General features: G+C 32.9%; 2 protein-coding genes across 2 annotated transcripts; one reads left to right on the top strand and one right to left on the bottom strand.

Annotated features, from left to right (window-relative positions):
• The first annotated feature begins 2,908 nt into the window (after positions 1-2,908).
• On the top strand, positions 2,909-5,362 carry LOC120192132 (protein DEHYDRATION-INDUCED 19 homolog 4-like). The gene is made up of 5 exons (XM_039194970.1): positions 2,909-3,173; positions 3,248-3,396; positions 3,801-3,878; positions 4,399-4,655; positions 5,080-5,362. Exons 1-5 carry the CDS (start codon positions 3,086-3,088, stop codon positions 5,186-5,188), a joined length of 681 nt encoding a protein of 226 aa, XP_039050901.1. The 5' UTR covers positions 2,909-3,085; the 3' UTR covers positions 5,189-5,362.
• A 4,229-nt stretch (positions 5,363-9,591) lies between these two features.
• LOC120192121 (probable polygalacturonase) lies at positions 9,592-12,549 on the bottom strand. Its single transcript, XM_039194960.1, has 6 exons — positions 12,426-12,549; positions 11,402-11,719; positions 11,133-11,253; positions 10,879-11,053; positions 10,704-10,774; positions 9,592-10,511 (listed from the first exon to the last, which is right to left on the bottom strand). Exons 1-6 carry the CDS (start codon positions 12,435-12,437, stop codon positions 9,826-9,828), a joined length of 1,383 nt encoding a protein of 460 aa, XP_039050891.1. The 5' UTR covers positions 12,438-12,549; the 3' UTR covers positions 9,592-9,825.
• Positions 12,550-15,340: the final 2,791 nt, after the last annotated feature.

Genomic DNA, 15,340 nt, shown 5'->3' with positions numbered 1-15,340 from the left:
ATTAATTTTTGTGGTTGTAAAATTGGAAAGCGGGAGCATACATTAAAATATTTTTACCGATACAGTAATAATATAAAATTATATTATTTAAATTATTTACGTTTATATGTAAAAAAATTATTGTGTTATATTTTCGTTCATATATTATTTATTTAATTAGGTTTGGTTCAGGTTTTTTTTCTAGATATAATATTGTCGCACTTTCAAACTCTAAGAATGTCGCGAATTTCAACTATTGTTTATTATGATGGAGAAATTCGAGAAGATGAAACTGACGTTGTTTTTGTATCAAATCATTATGTTAAAATATCCTTCAAGAGAAACATAACTCTTGAGGAGTTGATAACGAAGATTTCAAGGAAGGTTCATGTTGGAAGTACTAGAAGAATGTCGTCGTTGCAGTACAGATTTCCAATATCATTGTTGTCATTAACTTATACAGCGTTCGAACTATCGAACAATGATGATGTTGAAATGATGGTTGATTCTCTAAGTAATTATTCAGTCGCTGATACGAAGACGTATGCAAAGTTTGTTTAAGTGTTTGCTGTTCGGGGTCTGTCATTAAGCTCCCACTATGGGCAGGCTGAACAAGTTGATCAAGTTGACAGCCCAACTACAATAATGTGTAATGATTTTAATACCATAACGAGGAGACATTCATCAATAACTCCTTACGATCTGTATCGAGGTGGGTCCACGAACAATCCGTATGACAACATCGCGTCCAGTTCATGGAAGAAAGCATTCAAGGTGAAGGCAAAATATTAAATATAATAAAATATACCTTAAAGAGCTATAAGAGAATATAATAGTATTTGAGAGAAGTTGAGAGGATTTGATGTGATGAAAGTTATTGAGAATTGAGGTATTTATAGGGAGGGAATGGGGGTGTGAACGGCCGGGGTGGATGCGAAATTAAAGCAAAGGCGCGCTTTAGGGGCGCGTCTTTCTGACACGTGTCATAATTGCAGGAAGGCGCGGCCCCCGCACCGCGCTATACTCCTACGTAGCATAAGACGAGCCCCAGGAACCGCGCCTTAGCCAACGCGTATCCATGTCATCATAAGACGCGCTTCAAGGGGCGCGCCTTTTTACAAAGGGTGTTAGATCGATAAATAAAGATCAAAGGACGTCTGACAAGTAATTAAAGTTTAAAAAAGTGATTTTTCGATGTAATTATCAGATACAATTAATAAAATAAATAAATAATAAAATAAAAATAAATTTCAAGATAAACATTTACTCATCTTAAATTAGAAGTGAATCAATCCATTATTATTTTATTTTAAATTTGTAAGAAAATATACTGGATTCAATGAATTAAAATATTTTATTAATCTGATTTATATTCTATTATCTATTCAGAATAACCCATTTTTTATAGCTACATACCATGGATCGGATTTATGAAATCACTAAATTGTTTAATTGCACATGAGATACTATTGGTGGATCATCTTATTTCCATTTTCTACAATTGCACGAACTAGCTTACTTAAGTAGTTAAAAAAAATATTATTATTTCTTTAGGTCACAGATTTGAATATCAACAACTGTAGTAGGGTGATTAGGCGTTTATTGTCAAATGATTGAGAGTATTTAAAATAGATATTACTTTGTAATCACCTTAGCAAAATCAAACAAAAAAAATCAAAAACACTTTCTAAATATTCGGAGGACTTAATAAAATAATATCATATATTCGGGATTATTTGTGTACTTTACCCTTGTTTTTAATGGTATTTTCTTTATAAATATTTATCCAGCGAATCTTCAATATATCTCTAGGGCTATTCATGGACGGTTAATCGTACCGTTTAGCCTAAATGATCGGTTAACCATTATGACAGTTATAAGATTTTTCTAACCGTAACCTAACCACTAAGAAACAGTTAACTGCTAATGATTAATCGTTATTAACGGTTCGGTTACAGGTTAACCTACGTTTAACCTATTACAATTATTTGTCAATTTTTTTCATAATTCATACTACAAAAAATTGTAGCACTAAATACATACTTACATCGATGTAAGTGAATAAAATAAACAAATGTAGTACATAATACATACTTACACCAGTGTAAGTGAATAAAACAAAAAGTGTAACAGTTAACACATACTACACCGGTGTAAGTGAATAAAATAAAAAATATAACACTTAACACATACTTATACTGATGTAAGTATGTATATCTCACAATATTTTAGTTCCTAACAATAAACATATAATTATATTAATGTAAATATTTTCTATATTTTTAAAGAAATAAAAAATTAAAATAATAAAAAAATATATTAAGTTATTTGTATATAAATTTTATTAAAAATCTGTATAGAATATAAATAATAGAAATTTATATTATTTATTTTTAAATTAAAAATATAATTATAAATTTAATTTATTAAAGATTAACCGTTTATCAAAATTCATAACCGTAATCGTAACTGTAACCTTAACCGTTAACTATTCTTTTTAACAATTCAATTAACTAAAATCATTTAATATTAACAATTCAATTAATTAACTTATTAAATATAACGATTATACCAATTAATTTTTAACACCCTTATATTCGCAATCAACCTTCGCTGTCTCAACCGAAAACAAAAAATCAAAAATGACAGCTCCCGCGGGACACGTGGAAAGTCCAGAACAAACGACGTCAGTAAAACGCGTTTCAACCAACAGCCAATTAAATTCCTCCGTGACGTTACTAACTCCACGTCCAGTAATGAAATCACAGCCGCCAACCACTGTCTATCCTTCTCTCATCAAGTGGTTGGTTAAATGGTTATGGAAGTAGGGGGCATTTCCATAATTCAACAAAACTTAAGGGGGCAATATGGAAAATAAAAGCAAGTTGTTTCATAAAATATAGCAGAAATTCGTTGTACAGTCTCTCTCTCTCTGGTGTTTTCCCTGATCGTTTCTTCCATCTTTTTAGGGTTTATTTTTTGGTTAATTTTGTGGACTTGTTTTTGTTATTTCATTTCAATAAATGTATCGATTGGCTTTTTAAAGGAAAAAGTTTGATAAATAATTGGATCGAAAAAGAAGAAGCTGCTTTATTTTCTCGGGAAAATGGAGTCAAATTCATGGAGTTTTCGTTTCTCCAATTCTTCTTCTTCTTCGTCTTCATCCGCGTCAAGGCGTCGCCAATCACGATCCGGTTAGTATCTGGCTGTTTGTTTCTCGAGAAAATTAGAAATGAAAATGGTTTGAATTTTTTGATGATTTTTTTAGATCTGTTTCTGGGAGGAGGCTATGAAGAAATTGACGGAGATGAGGATTTCAAGGCGCAGTTTTTATGTCCGTTTTGCGCTGAGGATTTCGACATTGTTGGCCTTTGTTGCCACATCGATGAAGAACATCCTGTGGAAACCAAAAACGGGGTACCTCTTTTACCTAATTCTCAACAAGAATCTGCTTTTTTTTATTCTTTTGATGAAATTATTTTTTTTTTAGGATTTTTGAAGTATATAAATAGAAGAAATGTGTCTCGAATAGTTCATAATTGCAAAAAAAAGAATATTCTTGTGGGATTTAAGTTTTATAAGACTTTTGATAATATTCTCAGCTATGCGTCTTTATTGGTGAATTTTATTACTGCTTGAGTGATAAATGTTGCGTTTTAAGCTACTTAGCTTTAATTTGATTGTTGGGGTCTGATTCTTCAGGCATTGATGCTCTTTTTCGCCAATTGATTTTGTTGTTGGTTTGCTAGACAGGTGATATTGCTTGAGAATTGCATCTGAATATTACTTAATATGTATTTGGTTCGATGTTACCTTTTCAGGTTTGCCCAGTGTGTGCGAAGAGGGTCGGAACTGATATTGTCAGCCATATTACTATGCAACATGGGAATTTTCTTAAGATATCCTCCTTTTTTTTTGTAGATTTTGTTTGGCCGGGTTTAGTTGTTATCTATCATTTGCTTCTGATGTCAATGCTGGTTAAATAATACTATTTCCATGTAGATCTGGTTCAACCATCAAAGTATTTATGTGTTTATGTTAAAAGGCTACACTTTTACCCGCTTTCATATTAACCATGGTGCTTGACTATGCGGGCCACGGTGAGACAACACATGAAACATGATAGATTTCGTTTAAGGTTATTTATGAGTATTGGTTTTATATTTTCTTATTTTAGAATCAAACTGTACGTGTCCTTAGGTAGATTTCGTTAAGGTTATTTATGAGCATTGGTTTTATTTTTATATTTTCTTATTTTAGAATCAAACTGTATGTGTCCTTAGGGCGACCGAGTTTATACTTTGTTCTGTTAAAAAGGTTATTCTCAGTTCTCATATTTTTAAGTTCGAATGTCTCTTGCTTATTTGTGAGTAAGCATTCCTTGGTTAACAGTTAGGTTATACCTTGACTGGACGTTACGTGCAGCGCAGGCGGAGATTACGCAAGGGTGGAACCAATTTGACATTTTCTATGTTGAGAAAAGAACTGCGAGAAGGAAATTTGCAGGCCCTTCTTGGGGGATCTTCATTTGTTTCTTCCTCCAATATTGAAGCCGATCCTTTATTGTCATCATTTATGTTTAGTCCTCCAGGTGATGACCCTTTAAGCTTGCAACCTCTTCCTATTGCTGAAGCAAGTGCGGTAAAGGAAAGCGTAAATAAAGAATCTTCGGAAAGGTAAAAGTTCTGGTCTATTGTTTCTTTGTCTGATCTCCGAAAAATGACAGGCCTGCTTGTAGTCCTCTATGATCCTTTTAGTGAACAACTTTTAGTGAATTCATTATGGCTCGGAAATGTCATGACTTACACTATGTTTGTTTTATTGTTATGGCTCAGAAATCACTAGATTATGGTAGCTTTGGCTTAGGTTCTTCATTTTCCTTGAAGCATTCATGTCCGACGCATATTCATACAAGAGTATAGGGATATATGACCCTCCAAAACTCTTCAGATAAATAGAAAATCTTCAAAAAGTGAACTTATCTATCTCAAATAGATATCCGAGTTTTGAGTAACATAGATCACTGCTATTGATAGATGAAACTTTTAACCATATTTTATGCAGATATCCCAACTTTCTAACACTTATTTTTGTTGACAGAAAGCCTCAACAGCCCCAAATTTCGGATAAGGATCACGAGGAAAAGGCTAGGAGACGCGACTTCATCCAAGGGCTGTTGATGTCCACTATACTTGATGATAACTTATAAGCTAATGGGGGTGCATGGGTAGTGGTTATGCCAATATAATGTTAGGTCCGAGAGAGTAAAGCATAAAGAAGACCTTCTACCCTACCTCCAAAACGGTAACGGGTTAGATCCGTGGGCATTCTTATTGTATTTAGAGCTTTTGTGCATAATGAAAAGATGGAAGAACTTCATCCTATATCTATGCTTTGCTTTTTATATAGTATTGAAGATCAAAGTTGCTTTTAATAATCTCACGTCATTATTTGCTATAGAGGTTTGCCTTCTGTTGAAAAACCGGACTTATCGTACTTGACGCTTGCCTTTGGCAACACATTCGACGCATTTCTGAATATAAATACGAGGATGTGATTCTTCAAGCGCTTTTTTAATCATGAAAATACTTTAAAATTTTGAATGTAATAACGTGTTAGAAATTTTCAACCTAGCTAAGGAGTTGTAGCAGTTGAGTTTGGTGATTTCAAGACCATGATGCTGGTACCCGCTAACCGGAAACAGTAGCTTTGAGGATCAGTGAACTCTCTGACATTAAGCCTCAGAAGGGCAGGCCATCGTTCTGCTACCTGCTCGATGGTAATCAATCACAACTCTCGTATGTCATTGAAGCTGGAGATTGAGATGCCAGAACCAGAATCTGTGGGATGCAAGGTTACCAGAGAAAGCACAGTGAGATGCAGAATGACATGCTAACTCTCAAGTACACGGTAGAATATGCTCAAAGTACTCGGAAACAAGCTGACCGGGAGGGTTGTATCGGTTTCATCCTTGATGAACCCTGAGAGTGTCTATTCGGAACCCCTAGGACAGCATTGTTGTTACCGTCACGACTCGTTGTGTCCCGAGATGACTCGGTATCGCTTTCCTCTATGGGTTTACTGTTCTACGATTCAGCGGAAAACGATTACACGGAGCAGAGAGCAGATCTTGTAAAGCATATAGTAAAACTACATTGGGAAGGGTACGATCCAAGTTATACCAACATGAAGCACAAATCTATTATTATTAATATAATTATTGTCACTTTAATTTTATAGATAATATAAACTAACGCTTGTCTTGTTATGTGCGTTGATTAAATATGAGTTATTAATAAACGATTACTATACAACGAAGTAGTGATTATCTCTTCAAGAATTTAAGAATATTTTTGTTATTATATTTTATTTTACCCTTTAGTTTATTTGTTAAACGACTTTTTAATTTATAATTTTATGTCATAAATAACAATTATATTAAGGAAATATGAATTTAATTTTTTTCTTTTTGGAAGTAAAAGGACCTCGTTAAAAGCTCCCCATAACTCGATTAAGCCGAAACAAAATAGGGACAACGAAAAGGGGGAAGAGTCCCTAGAACAAATTAAAATTGTCAAAAGCATAAATATCATACAATATCCGATACAAAATATGATTTAAAATTATTTTATTAATTATATTACTAGTTTTACAAAATAAATATTCATGTTTACTCATGTGGAAATTTATAAATTAATTTACTACAATTGAATTATTTATTTATTTTTTTAAAAAAACTTTTATTTTTATTCAGATTTGAGAGGGATGAAATGAAATAAACAACTGAGATTAACCATAAGAAATGTGAATATATTTACTAGTAAAATGAGTTAATCTTAGTTGTTTATTTCATCTCACCAACTGATGTAAGGTGATCTACACGCTTTGATGGAAGAGATGCAGATAGCCTTATTGTGCCCCGATCTAGGATTGACAAGTACTGATGCCCTTGAATTAAAAGCTTGGTTGCAACATAGATATGAAAAGAAATATGATTAGTAAAGGAAAATAAATGAAATAATAAAGATAAGAAATGAAATTAAATAAGGATGGGATAGAGATGGCTGAGGAAATTGATGGTTTTTGATGGATGATGTTGATGATGGAATGGCAATGGTGGTGATATTGTATCTCAAACACGCCAAAGATGAAATAGTGCTAAGGAGCATAATCCCGGTCTTCACAAACTTGCTTGAGGGGTGGTGATAGTGTCTTCACTAGATATTAATCTAGGAATTTTGGAATCAGGATAGAAGGAATGACGCCACAAGTATAGGAACTATACTTGTTTAATCGATAAAGTTCACAAAGAACTTTGAAGAGAAGTAACTCACAAGAGTATATTTTATATAAGAGATGAGATGAGTACAAATGATGGCAAGCCACTCTATTTATAGGAAATGAGAGGTCTTGGTCGAATGGTTACACGGCTGTTCAGTTGATACATGGCTTTTGATGAAAGTACATAATGCTTAAAATGAATGATTAAGTCCTTTGGGCTTGTGATGGATCGGCTAACCCTTCATGAAGGGGCTTAATAATTCGGCAATGATGAGGAAACATCTCCCTTGGTCGAATGGTGTTGTGACTTCTCATGTTGGCGCCAAAAGCTCTCATGTGCATGGCATGTGTGTGGCCGAATAGGCATGGAGCTTTATATCATGTTCCTTGGTGATTTAAACTTCCAATGATTACAATGTCTTCATCAGCATGCTCTTGGATGTAAAGGCATCTTCATGGGCAGCATCATTCATGAAAGGTCACAATGTTTGAGAAAGGTGTCCCTTCATGTTTGAGCTACTTATGGTGTGAATGAGCTAAAGGTGAGCTGGCCATAGGTGACTTGTAGCATGGTGAACATTATGGCAGCTCCTTGTGAAAAGGTACCTCTTGATTTAGCAACTATTCGCGAAAAGGTACGATTTCACAAATTTTGACTTAGGACATATTTGAAGTGTCCTAAGTGGTGATGATGATGGTGCAGCTCCCTAGCTGAAATGAGGTCATCTTGTAGCTCAAATCTTCAGCTCAATCCAGCTATGAGCTCACGGCCTCAAAACAACTTTTCACCAATTTGCTCCTTATGCTCTCCTAATCGTTCCCATGTAAGTATCCTTGCTTTTGCATGCTCCATTTAGCTCCAATGTAGCTCCGAAGTGTTGGCCGAATGTGCCTACATGCATAACTTAAAGAAATAAACAAAGTAAATGAACTTATATAATGTATTATATAAGAATGTGAACTATAGTATATTATGATAACTTATATTTCACATATTAATGGATAAGTTATCTTCAGAATAACTATAGATATAATATATGTAGATGAAAATAACTATATTAAAATATTTGAAATAAGCATATATATGTGTAAAGTTAGAAAGTCTTTTCCCTGGTAAGGGTGGAATATCCATGATGCTGAATTGGATCACATCACCAACGGTATTAAATCTATGTAAAACTATCAAAGTTTTACTTTGTGTGAATGTATCATAATCCTATACAGATTTGCTGATGCATGCGAGATATTGCTCAGCTCAGCTCGAGTCCATGTTAGATAAGCTCGAAATCATGCTGCCTGACGGTAGCCCCATAGTCCAAAGAGGCCTACATCACCTTAAACAGCTCCGATTCAATTCATGTTTCATATGACTTTAAGTTGTTGACAAGAACTAAATCTTGGTTTGTTTGTTTTAGCATTTTCAATCTTAATTGAAGAATCTGTCATACTATGCCTTTTTTATTTTTAGAATTCTTTTGACCTGCTGCTTGACATACACACATACATGCTCTGTATATGTATGTGTATGCATTCTAACGAAATCATGTCAATGTTGCAGAGGATGAGATTCAGCCTATACATTCAAAAGGATAAACCTGAAACCAAATGGGACGATGAATATGTTGACATGGGAGGATGAACCAGCTCCATGTGGATAAACCTGATTTGGTCGTTAGTGCTTGTTATGCTGTGGATGATTGCGCCATTATGTGATTTCGGCGAATACCACCGTCGAGTTAGATCCGGCACAGTGGCTTCCGCCCCACTCCCCTCCCAATTCTTGGAGGAACTTTGTCTGTCTGGTGAGAACAGCCAATGGAACAATATTATGTTGGACTTGTTTAAAAATGTAATTTTACCATCGATCTAGTTTATGGTTCTCTAATTTTTAAAATGATTAAAATTGCATATAAATTTATAAAGACAAAAAAGCTTTGAGGGCAACACAACAACCTCTTATTAGATAAGACAAGTAGGATTAATCATTTTTCCTTTGTTTTATTTTGTCTTTCTCTGCTGTAAAGCAAAGGCATCCAATGCCAAGTGGAATCTCTTTTTCTTTATAAATAATTGGTCAAAATTTGTCACTTGCCTCAGAATCATGAATAAAATATGAATTTAACTTAATAGATTTAAATAAAATAATTTAATAAAATGAACCAAATTTGACAATTTTTCTCAATTTGACCCCTCTGAATCTCTCATCTGATCTACTGTTTTTTGATTCAGCAAATTCCAATCCACATGAAAAATAATTGATTATACAAAGTGATTGAAGCTGGATCAAAGCCATAAACATTGAAAGTAAAAGAATTCAAGAGACACCAATACTGAAAAATAAGCCAAACCCCCTCCCCCTTTCTTGTACTAGCCGCCGACGACAAAAATTTCCTTACACAAGAATGAAGAAATCAAGCTGTACAAACAATCTGCAGGACAAGCTAAAACACCGACACGAAACGGACCAAGGTATTCTAGACGCGTGTCTTATTGAAAAGAATTTGACAGATGGAGATTTCCGATTTATTCAGGTGTGATTTTTTTTCTTCTAGTAGGAAGGAATACTTATCGTAAGATTGCAGTAGCCGGAGCACTTCCACCGTTGGGATTCATCAAGATGGAGAAACACGATGAAGATGTATTCACATTCTTAAGCTCGTCGCATGGTTCTGGAAAGACAGACTCGGAATAGCCAGAAACATTTGAGCACGTCCAAGGAATGGAACCGGTGGGACTGATTGATAGAGATACATTTGATATGCATATTGAATTGAATGGAGAATGTTTGATACCCGTGAAATTTCCTGCAGCATTGATCTTTCTACCGGTGATGTTCTGCAGTGTGATCTTCTTGATAGACGGGAAAGCATCGGGATTAAATTTCTCATCCGGATGGGTACCGTAGTCACCAATGGCAACAAATGCCGTGTTGACGTTCAGCAAGTCAGCATCTGATATGATGATCTCTTTGATGTAACCACCTCTGCCAATGGTTGTTCTAAATTCTATACCGCTTAATGAGTTGTAGAGATAGACATGTTCCACTTGGACATTGGCAATGCCTCCTGACATTTCACTACCAAAGGCAATAGACGCACCAGTAGATGACTCAAGGTGGACTGACCGGATGTGGACATTTGTGGTAGGTCTACCATAGGCAATGCCGTATTCGTCCCAGCCACTCTTGAGGGCAATCGCATCATGGCCCGTACTAATGTTGCAGTCCTCAATGCAAACATTATCAGAAGAATCTGAAAGCAAATGATAAGTGACTGATTCAGTAATCTTTTGGAAAAGAAACTAAACAAATCCTATAGTTACTGTTGTTTTTGAGAGGGATAATGTGATAAAAAGAAGATTTAAGCACTTGCGAAAGCAATTTTCGAACAGAATGCAGCTTAGGTGCTCGAAATGAACAAAATCAGATATTAGACATCGCAAACCTGGGACTATGCCAACGGTGTACGGTGATCTTGGTGGAGCATAGGCTGTTATGTTGTGTAAATGTACATTGCTGCATAAATTCCGAGCAGATAGAAACTTAACTTCACCATTTATCGACGGATAAAAAAAAGTTTAAATAACGAACTCAGCAATCAGAGATGTATTAAAACGAACCTGCAATAGACTGGATGAATGTTATAGGCAGGGGCATTCAGGAAAGTAATGTTTGAAACACGTACATCCTCGGAGGAAACAAATTCTACAAGGTGAGGGCGAGTATAGTTTAAAGAATGAGATGTGAACCATTCCCACCAAACCGAGCCCTGCCCGTCTATGGTTCCATTATCACCTAATGCAAAAGGAAAACATGAGTTTATCTTTAGACAACCAAGGCAGCATGAGCGAAAATGAAGTTAAGGGAACCTTACCGGTTATTATGACATCACGCAACATATAGCCATTCACCAAACTTTGATACCTTCCTCCTGGAAGTTCAATTCCTCGACCATATGATGGTAAGGGTTCAACAATACCCCAGTGAGATGGATCCTTAACGAGAAAGAAAAGCAGGTCTTCAAAGAAATCAAAGCTAAAAATTGCATCTAGCAACACGTATTATTGCTATTGGACTATCGGACAATCGCCCTGTAAAACATGTGAATAGAGATATGGACAAAGAAACGGGCAAAACAAATACCTGAGATCCAAGAATTACAGCACCCTTTTCTAAGAATAGGGTGAGATGGCTAGTGAGATTGAAACTTCCTGTAAGCCATCGTCCCGGAGGCACATAAAGTTGAGCACCGCCCTTGTCGGCGAAAGACCTGAGATAGAAAATAGCATTTTGAAAGGCAATGGTATTCAAAGTTTTGCCGTCTCCGACGGCACCGAATTCCAAGATGGATACACTATGGGGTCTCGGTTGCAATGCCAGCTTATTGTCACACCCAAGATTGCTCCCTCCTCCATTGACTTCGATCGCATTGGACAATGCCAGCAGCACCAGCAACGCCACCTACGACGCCATGAAATTACATAGTGAAGCTAGAGAAAATATCCAATTAAAACATGAAAAAGATGAATAAATTTCGCATTGAAAGGATGCAAGAAAACTTCGAGAACATATCGATATGATATATAGTAGATGGTATCGAAATTGTGTACAAACATCTCAAAAAATACGAATACTAGAAGCACAAAAAAAACCCCATAGTTATGCCCCTGTAATGAAGTAATGCCAAAAAGATAAACATTAGACACATTACCATTAAAACAAATTCCCAAACAAATCAAGGTAATTAAGGATGAAAATGACTAAATCTAAAACTTTTGACTAAAATTAAGGAATTACCAGAAAATTAAGCAACCATTAATTGGGAAAACTAATTAAACATCTTAAATGTCAATGTCAAAGGAAGGATCTCATTACTCTAAATACATGGATGATGGAAAAGTCTGGAGTTTTAGAATCTAATGAAACCAAAAGTCTAAAATTCAAAGAGACAAAACATCAAACAAGGAGGGAATCCATGTATGCATATATATAAGTTGAATTATCACCACTGATGATGAGCAAATCCAATAACACAAAAAACCCAGAAATGCAGTCAATTTCATTCATAAAATTAGATTTCTAAACAATTTAATTTAATCAAAGATTTAATTTTCATTTTAAATCCAAAGAAACAAAACCCAGCAATCAATCAAAGAAACGTACTTACTGGCATCTTCATATGTCGACGTCTTCGGCAATAGATTACCAGCCAGGCGAAGTAGTGAATATAAAAAATCAAAAAGAAAAATTGATATACCCAAACCCTAATATAAATAAAAAGAAAAAAAAGAAGAAGAGAGAGGAGGGAGGAGAAAAGAACTACGCAAACAGGACTTCCCTGTAAGCAGGAATTCCTTTTCTTTTTTAATGAATTTTAATTAATTAGGAGCTAATTTACTTAATATAATTGTATTTTTTGTTATATAATACTTAACATGAACGAATAATATTAAGAAGTGTAACCAAAAAATACTTGTTTTATTTTGATGAACAGAGTGTAAAATGCCATCCTTTTCCCCAAATTTAAATAACTTACCTAAACTTAAAAGTGAAAAAATTATAACTAAAAATTTATATTTTATTATTTTATTTAAACAAATGTTAATACAAAAATAATCTTATTAAAATAAAATATGAATCTGGTAATTTTTATACATCATAGTCATTGTTTGATAAAATTTAATATATTTAAAGATAATATAACAGTGATCACTTTTTAAATATTTATTCGGTTAAAAAAATATTATTCTTTTTATAATACTTAAGTTCGAACAGAAGTATTTGCACAGTGCATATTTTTTGCCACTAATTAAAAGAATATTCCGAACAAAAACTATTTTGTAATCAATCTAAACTATTAAAGAATAATAATAAAAGGAAAAGTATTCCCTTTTCTTAAGAAAAAGTCAATTAATTTTATGTTAATCTGTTTTATATTTAATTATATTTTTGAATTTTTATCAATTTATCTTTTAAAACAACATTAATTATTAAATTTTTAATAATTTTTTTAGTTTAACCAATATTGCATAGTACATCATAATGTTATCTATAATTATTTTTTTTCAAAATTTATAAATTGAATAGAAACTTTTATTTGAAAAAAATTCATAAATTCAAAATTTGATCAAAGAGTTAAATGGAAACAAATCCTTTATTCAATAACTTAATTAATTTAAATCAACAATCCGAGGAATCCAAATATTAAGATGTAATTAGTTTTTGAAAAATTGAGGACTTTAAGCCTAGAAAATTATACATTGTAACATATTAAATATTAACCTTTAATTATCATATTAATAAAAAATTTAAATCCACACAATTTTCATATATTCATAATTTATATTAAAAAGTAGACAAATGATAAACAAATACTTTACGAAAGTACTTATCCAAATGATAAAGATCCTATTAAAATGCCATTAATCAGTAGTTATCTCTTAAGTAAAAATAATTACAATAATATATTTTAAATAGTGATATATTTTATATTTTATTGTTGAATAATCGGGTAAAGAAAACGAAAAGAACACAAGAATTTTAACGAGTTTCAGCAATGTGCTTACGTCATCGGTGCTCTGGGCGGCGTTAGATTTGTCATTCAATGTCTTATAGGTTTTGGTTACATCTCCTTTTAAAATAAATGTACCTTGGTATATATTTACAAAAATAACCCTGCACCGTACATAAAATAATATTTGTTACAAAGACTATTAATTATTTGATAATAAATGCTCAAACATCTTTATAAAAGGACATACTGAAACTCAAAATCTCTAGAAATAATAATTATCATTTAATTACTAAAATAATTTGATTCTTATATTTAGATATAATTATAAATATAAATGTAAATATATATATATATTATTAATCACAAATAATTATAATATAATATATATTTAAATTTTTTAAAATTATTTAATAATAATTATTCAAATAAATTTATAAAAAATCATATTCAAACTCAAAATATATAAAAATAATAATAATCTTTTAATTATTAAGATTATTTAATTCGTATATATTATAAATACATATATATATCTTTGATAAGATGAGTTTTGCTATTGTTTTTGTTTTGTGAAAGTGTGCTGGAAGAATGACACGTAAGAGGGCAGGACAGAAGAATGGTGAAATGGTGGGTGAAAGAGTGCATGGGCATGTGGTGGATTGCCAGGGCAGAGAAAGTGGGACCCATGTTCAATCATGCGGCGATTGCTAGCCTGGCGTGGCGTCAGTCACATGACAGACAATGCATCAAAAATACGTAAAAAATATATGTACAAGTATACATATACGGATTCCGTAGTCTTTTTAGTACGTTACGTATTCATTCATCTAGAATTAAATTATAATGTTTTGTGTAACTTTTAATTTTATATTTTGAGTACTTTTAAATGAGTGAAAATAGAATTTTAAGATCATTTTTCTAATTTTCTGTATATTTTATCAGTGTTATTGTTAATTTTAATCGTTTATTTTTATTTATCCAAATATCTTAAAAATATATAAAATTAAAAAAATTACGCTATACAAATGAATTTTGTTTTTATCGAATATTATTAAATTTTATTTAAAAAATTAGTAAAATCAAATTTCACTTTAATCTAAATAATATTACATGTGTTGTGACAAAAAGTTGAGCTCATCGGTCGTAGGTATTTCATTTTCTTTCGATTTGGGAGAAGAATCACAATCAATGAGAGAATAATCCTTTAACCGATAGTTAAAAGAAAAAGAAAATGAGTTATCATGAGAATGAAAAAGAGTTGATCGTGGTAATAGACGGTTCTTTTCCATTCCAATCTTGATTGGACGTACATATACTTACTTTTAGCATGTGTGTCAATTGTAGGGTCATCATGACTATTCGTAGGTCGATAAATTAAGTAGATCTGAGAGCCAAACTTTAAATGACGTGAGCCACTCGATAATTTATCTATGCACTATAATTGACTGATTGTCGGTTTGAAACTCGAACTCTCCAGAGGTCCTCTTCAATGATATAACAATATGCATAAATTAATTTATGAATTTTTATAAAGTAAAATGATGGAATTCTAATAAAATAAGTTATGA

This window comes from Hibiscus syriacus, unplaced genomic scaffold (genome assembly GCF_006381635.1).
Source record: "Hibiscus syriacus cultivar Baekdansim isolate YM2019G1 unplaced genomic scaffold, ASM638163v2 tig00004198_pilon, whole genome shotgun sequence".
In the NCBI taxonomy this organism is placed as follows: domain Eukaryota; kingdom Viridiplantae; phylum Streptophyta; class Magnoliopsida; order Malvales; family Malvaceae; genus Hibiscus; species Hibiscus syriacus.
This window is presented reverse-complemented; position numbering and strand designations above follow the sequence as displayed.

What these genes read in the sequence shown, in the direction of transcription:
- LOC120192132 (XM_039194970.1), top strand. Translation starts at nt 3,086, where the DNA reads ATGGAGTCAAATTCATGGAGTTTTCGTTTCTCCAATTCTTCTTCTTCT. An exon ending in CTGTGGAAACCAAAAACGGG is followed by an intron (nt 3,397 to 3,800) that starts GTACCTCTTTTA and finishes TTACCTTTTCAG; the next exon opens with GTTTGCCCAGTGTGTGCGAA. An exon ending in AATAAAGAATCTTCGGAAAG is followed by an intron (nt 4,656 to 5,079) that starts GTAAAAGTTCTG and finishes TTTTGTTGACAG; the next exon opens with AAAGCCTCAACAGCCCCAAA.
- LOC120192121 (XM_039194960.1), bottom strand. An exon ending in CTGTAATTCTTGGATCTCAG is followed by an intron (nt 11,254 to 11,401) that starts GTATTTGTTTTG and finishes TTTCTCGTTAAG; the next exon opens with GATCCATCTCACTGGGGTAT. An exon ending in ATTCATCCAGTCTATTGCAG is followed by an intron (nt 10,775 to 10,878) that starts GTTCGTTTTAAT and finishes GAATTTATGCAG; the next exon opens with CAATGTACATTTACACAACA.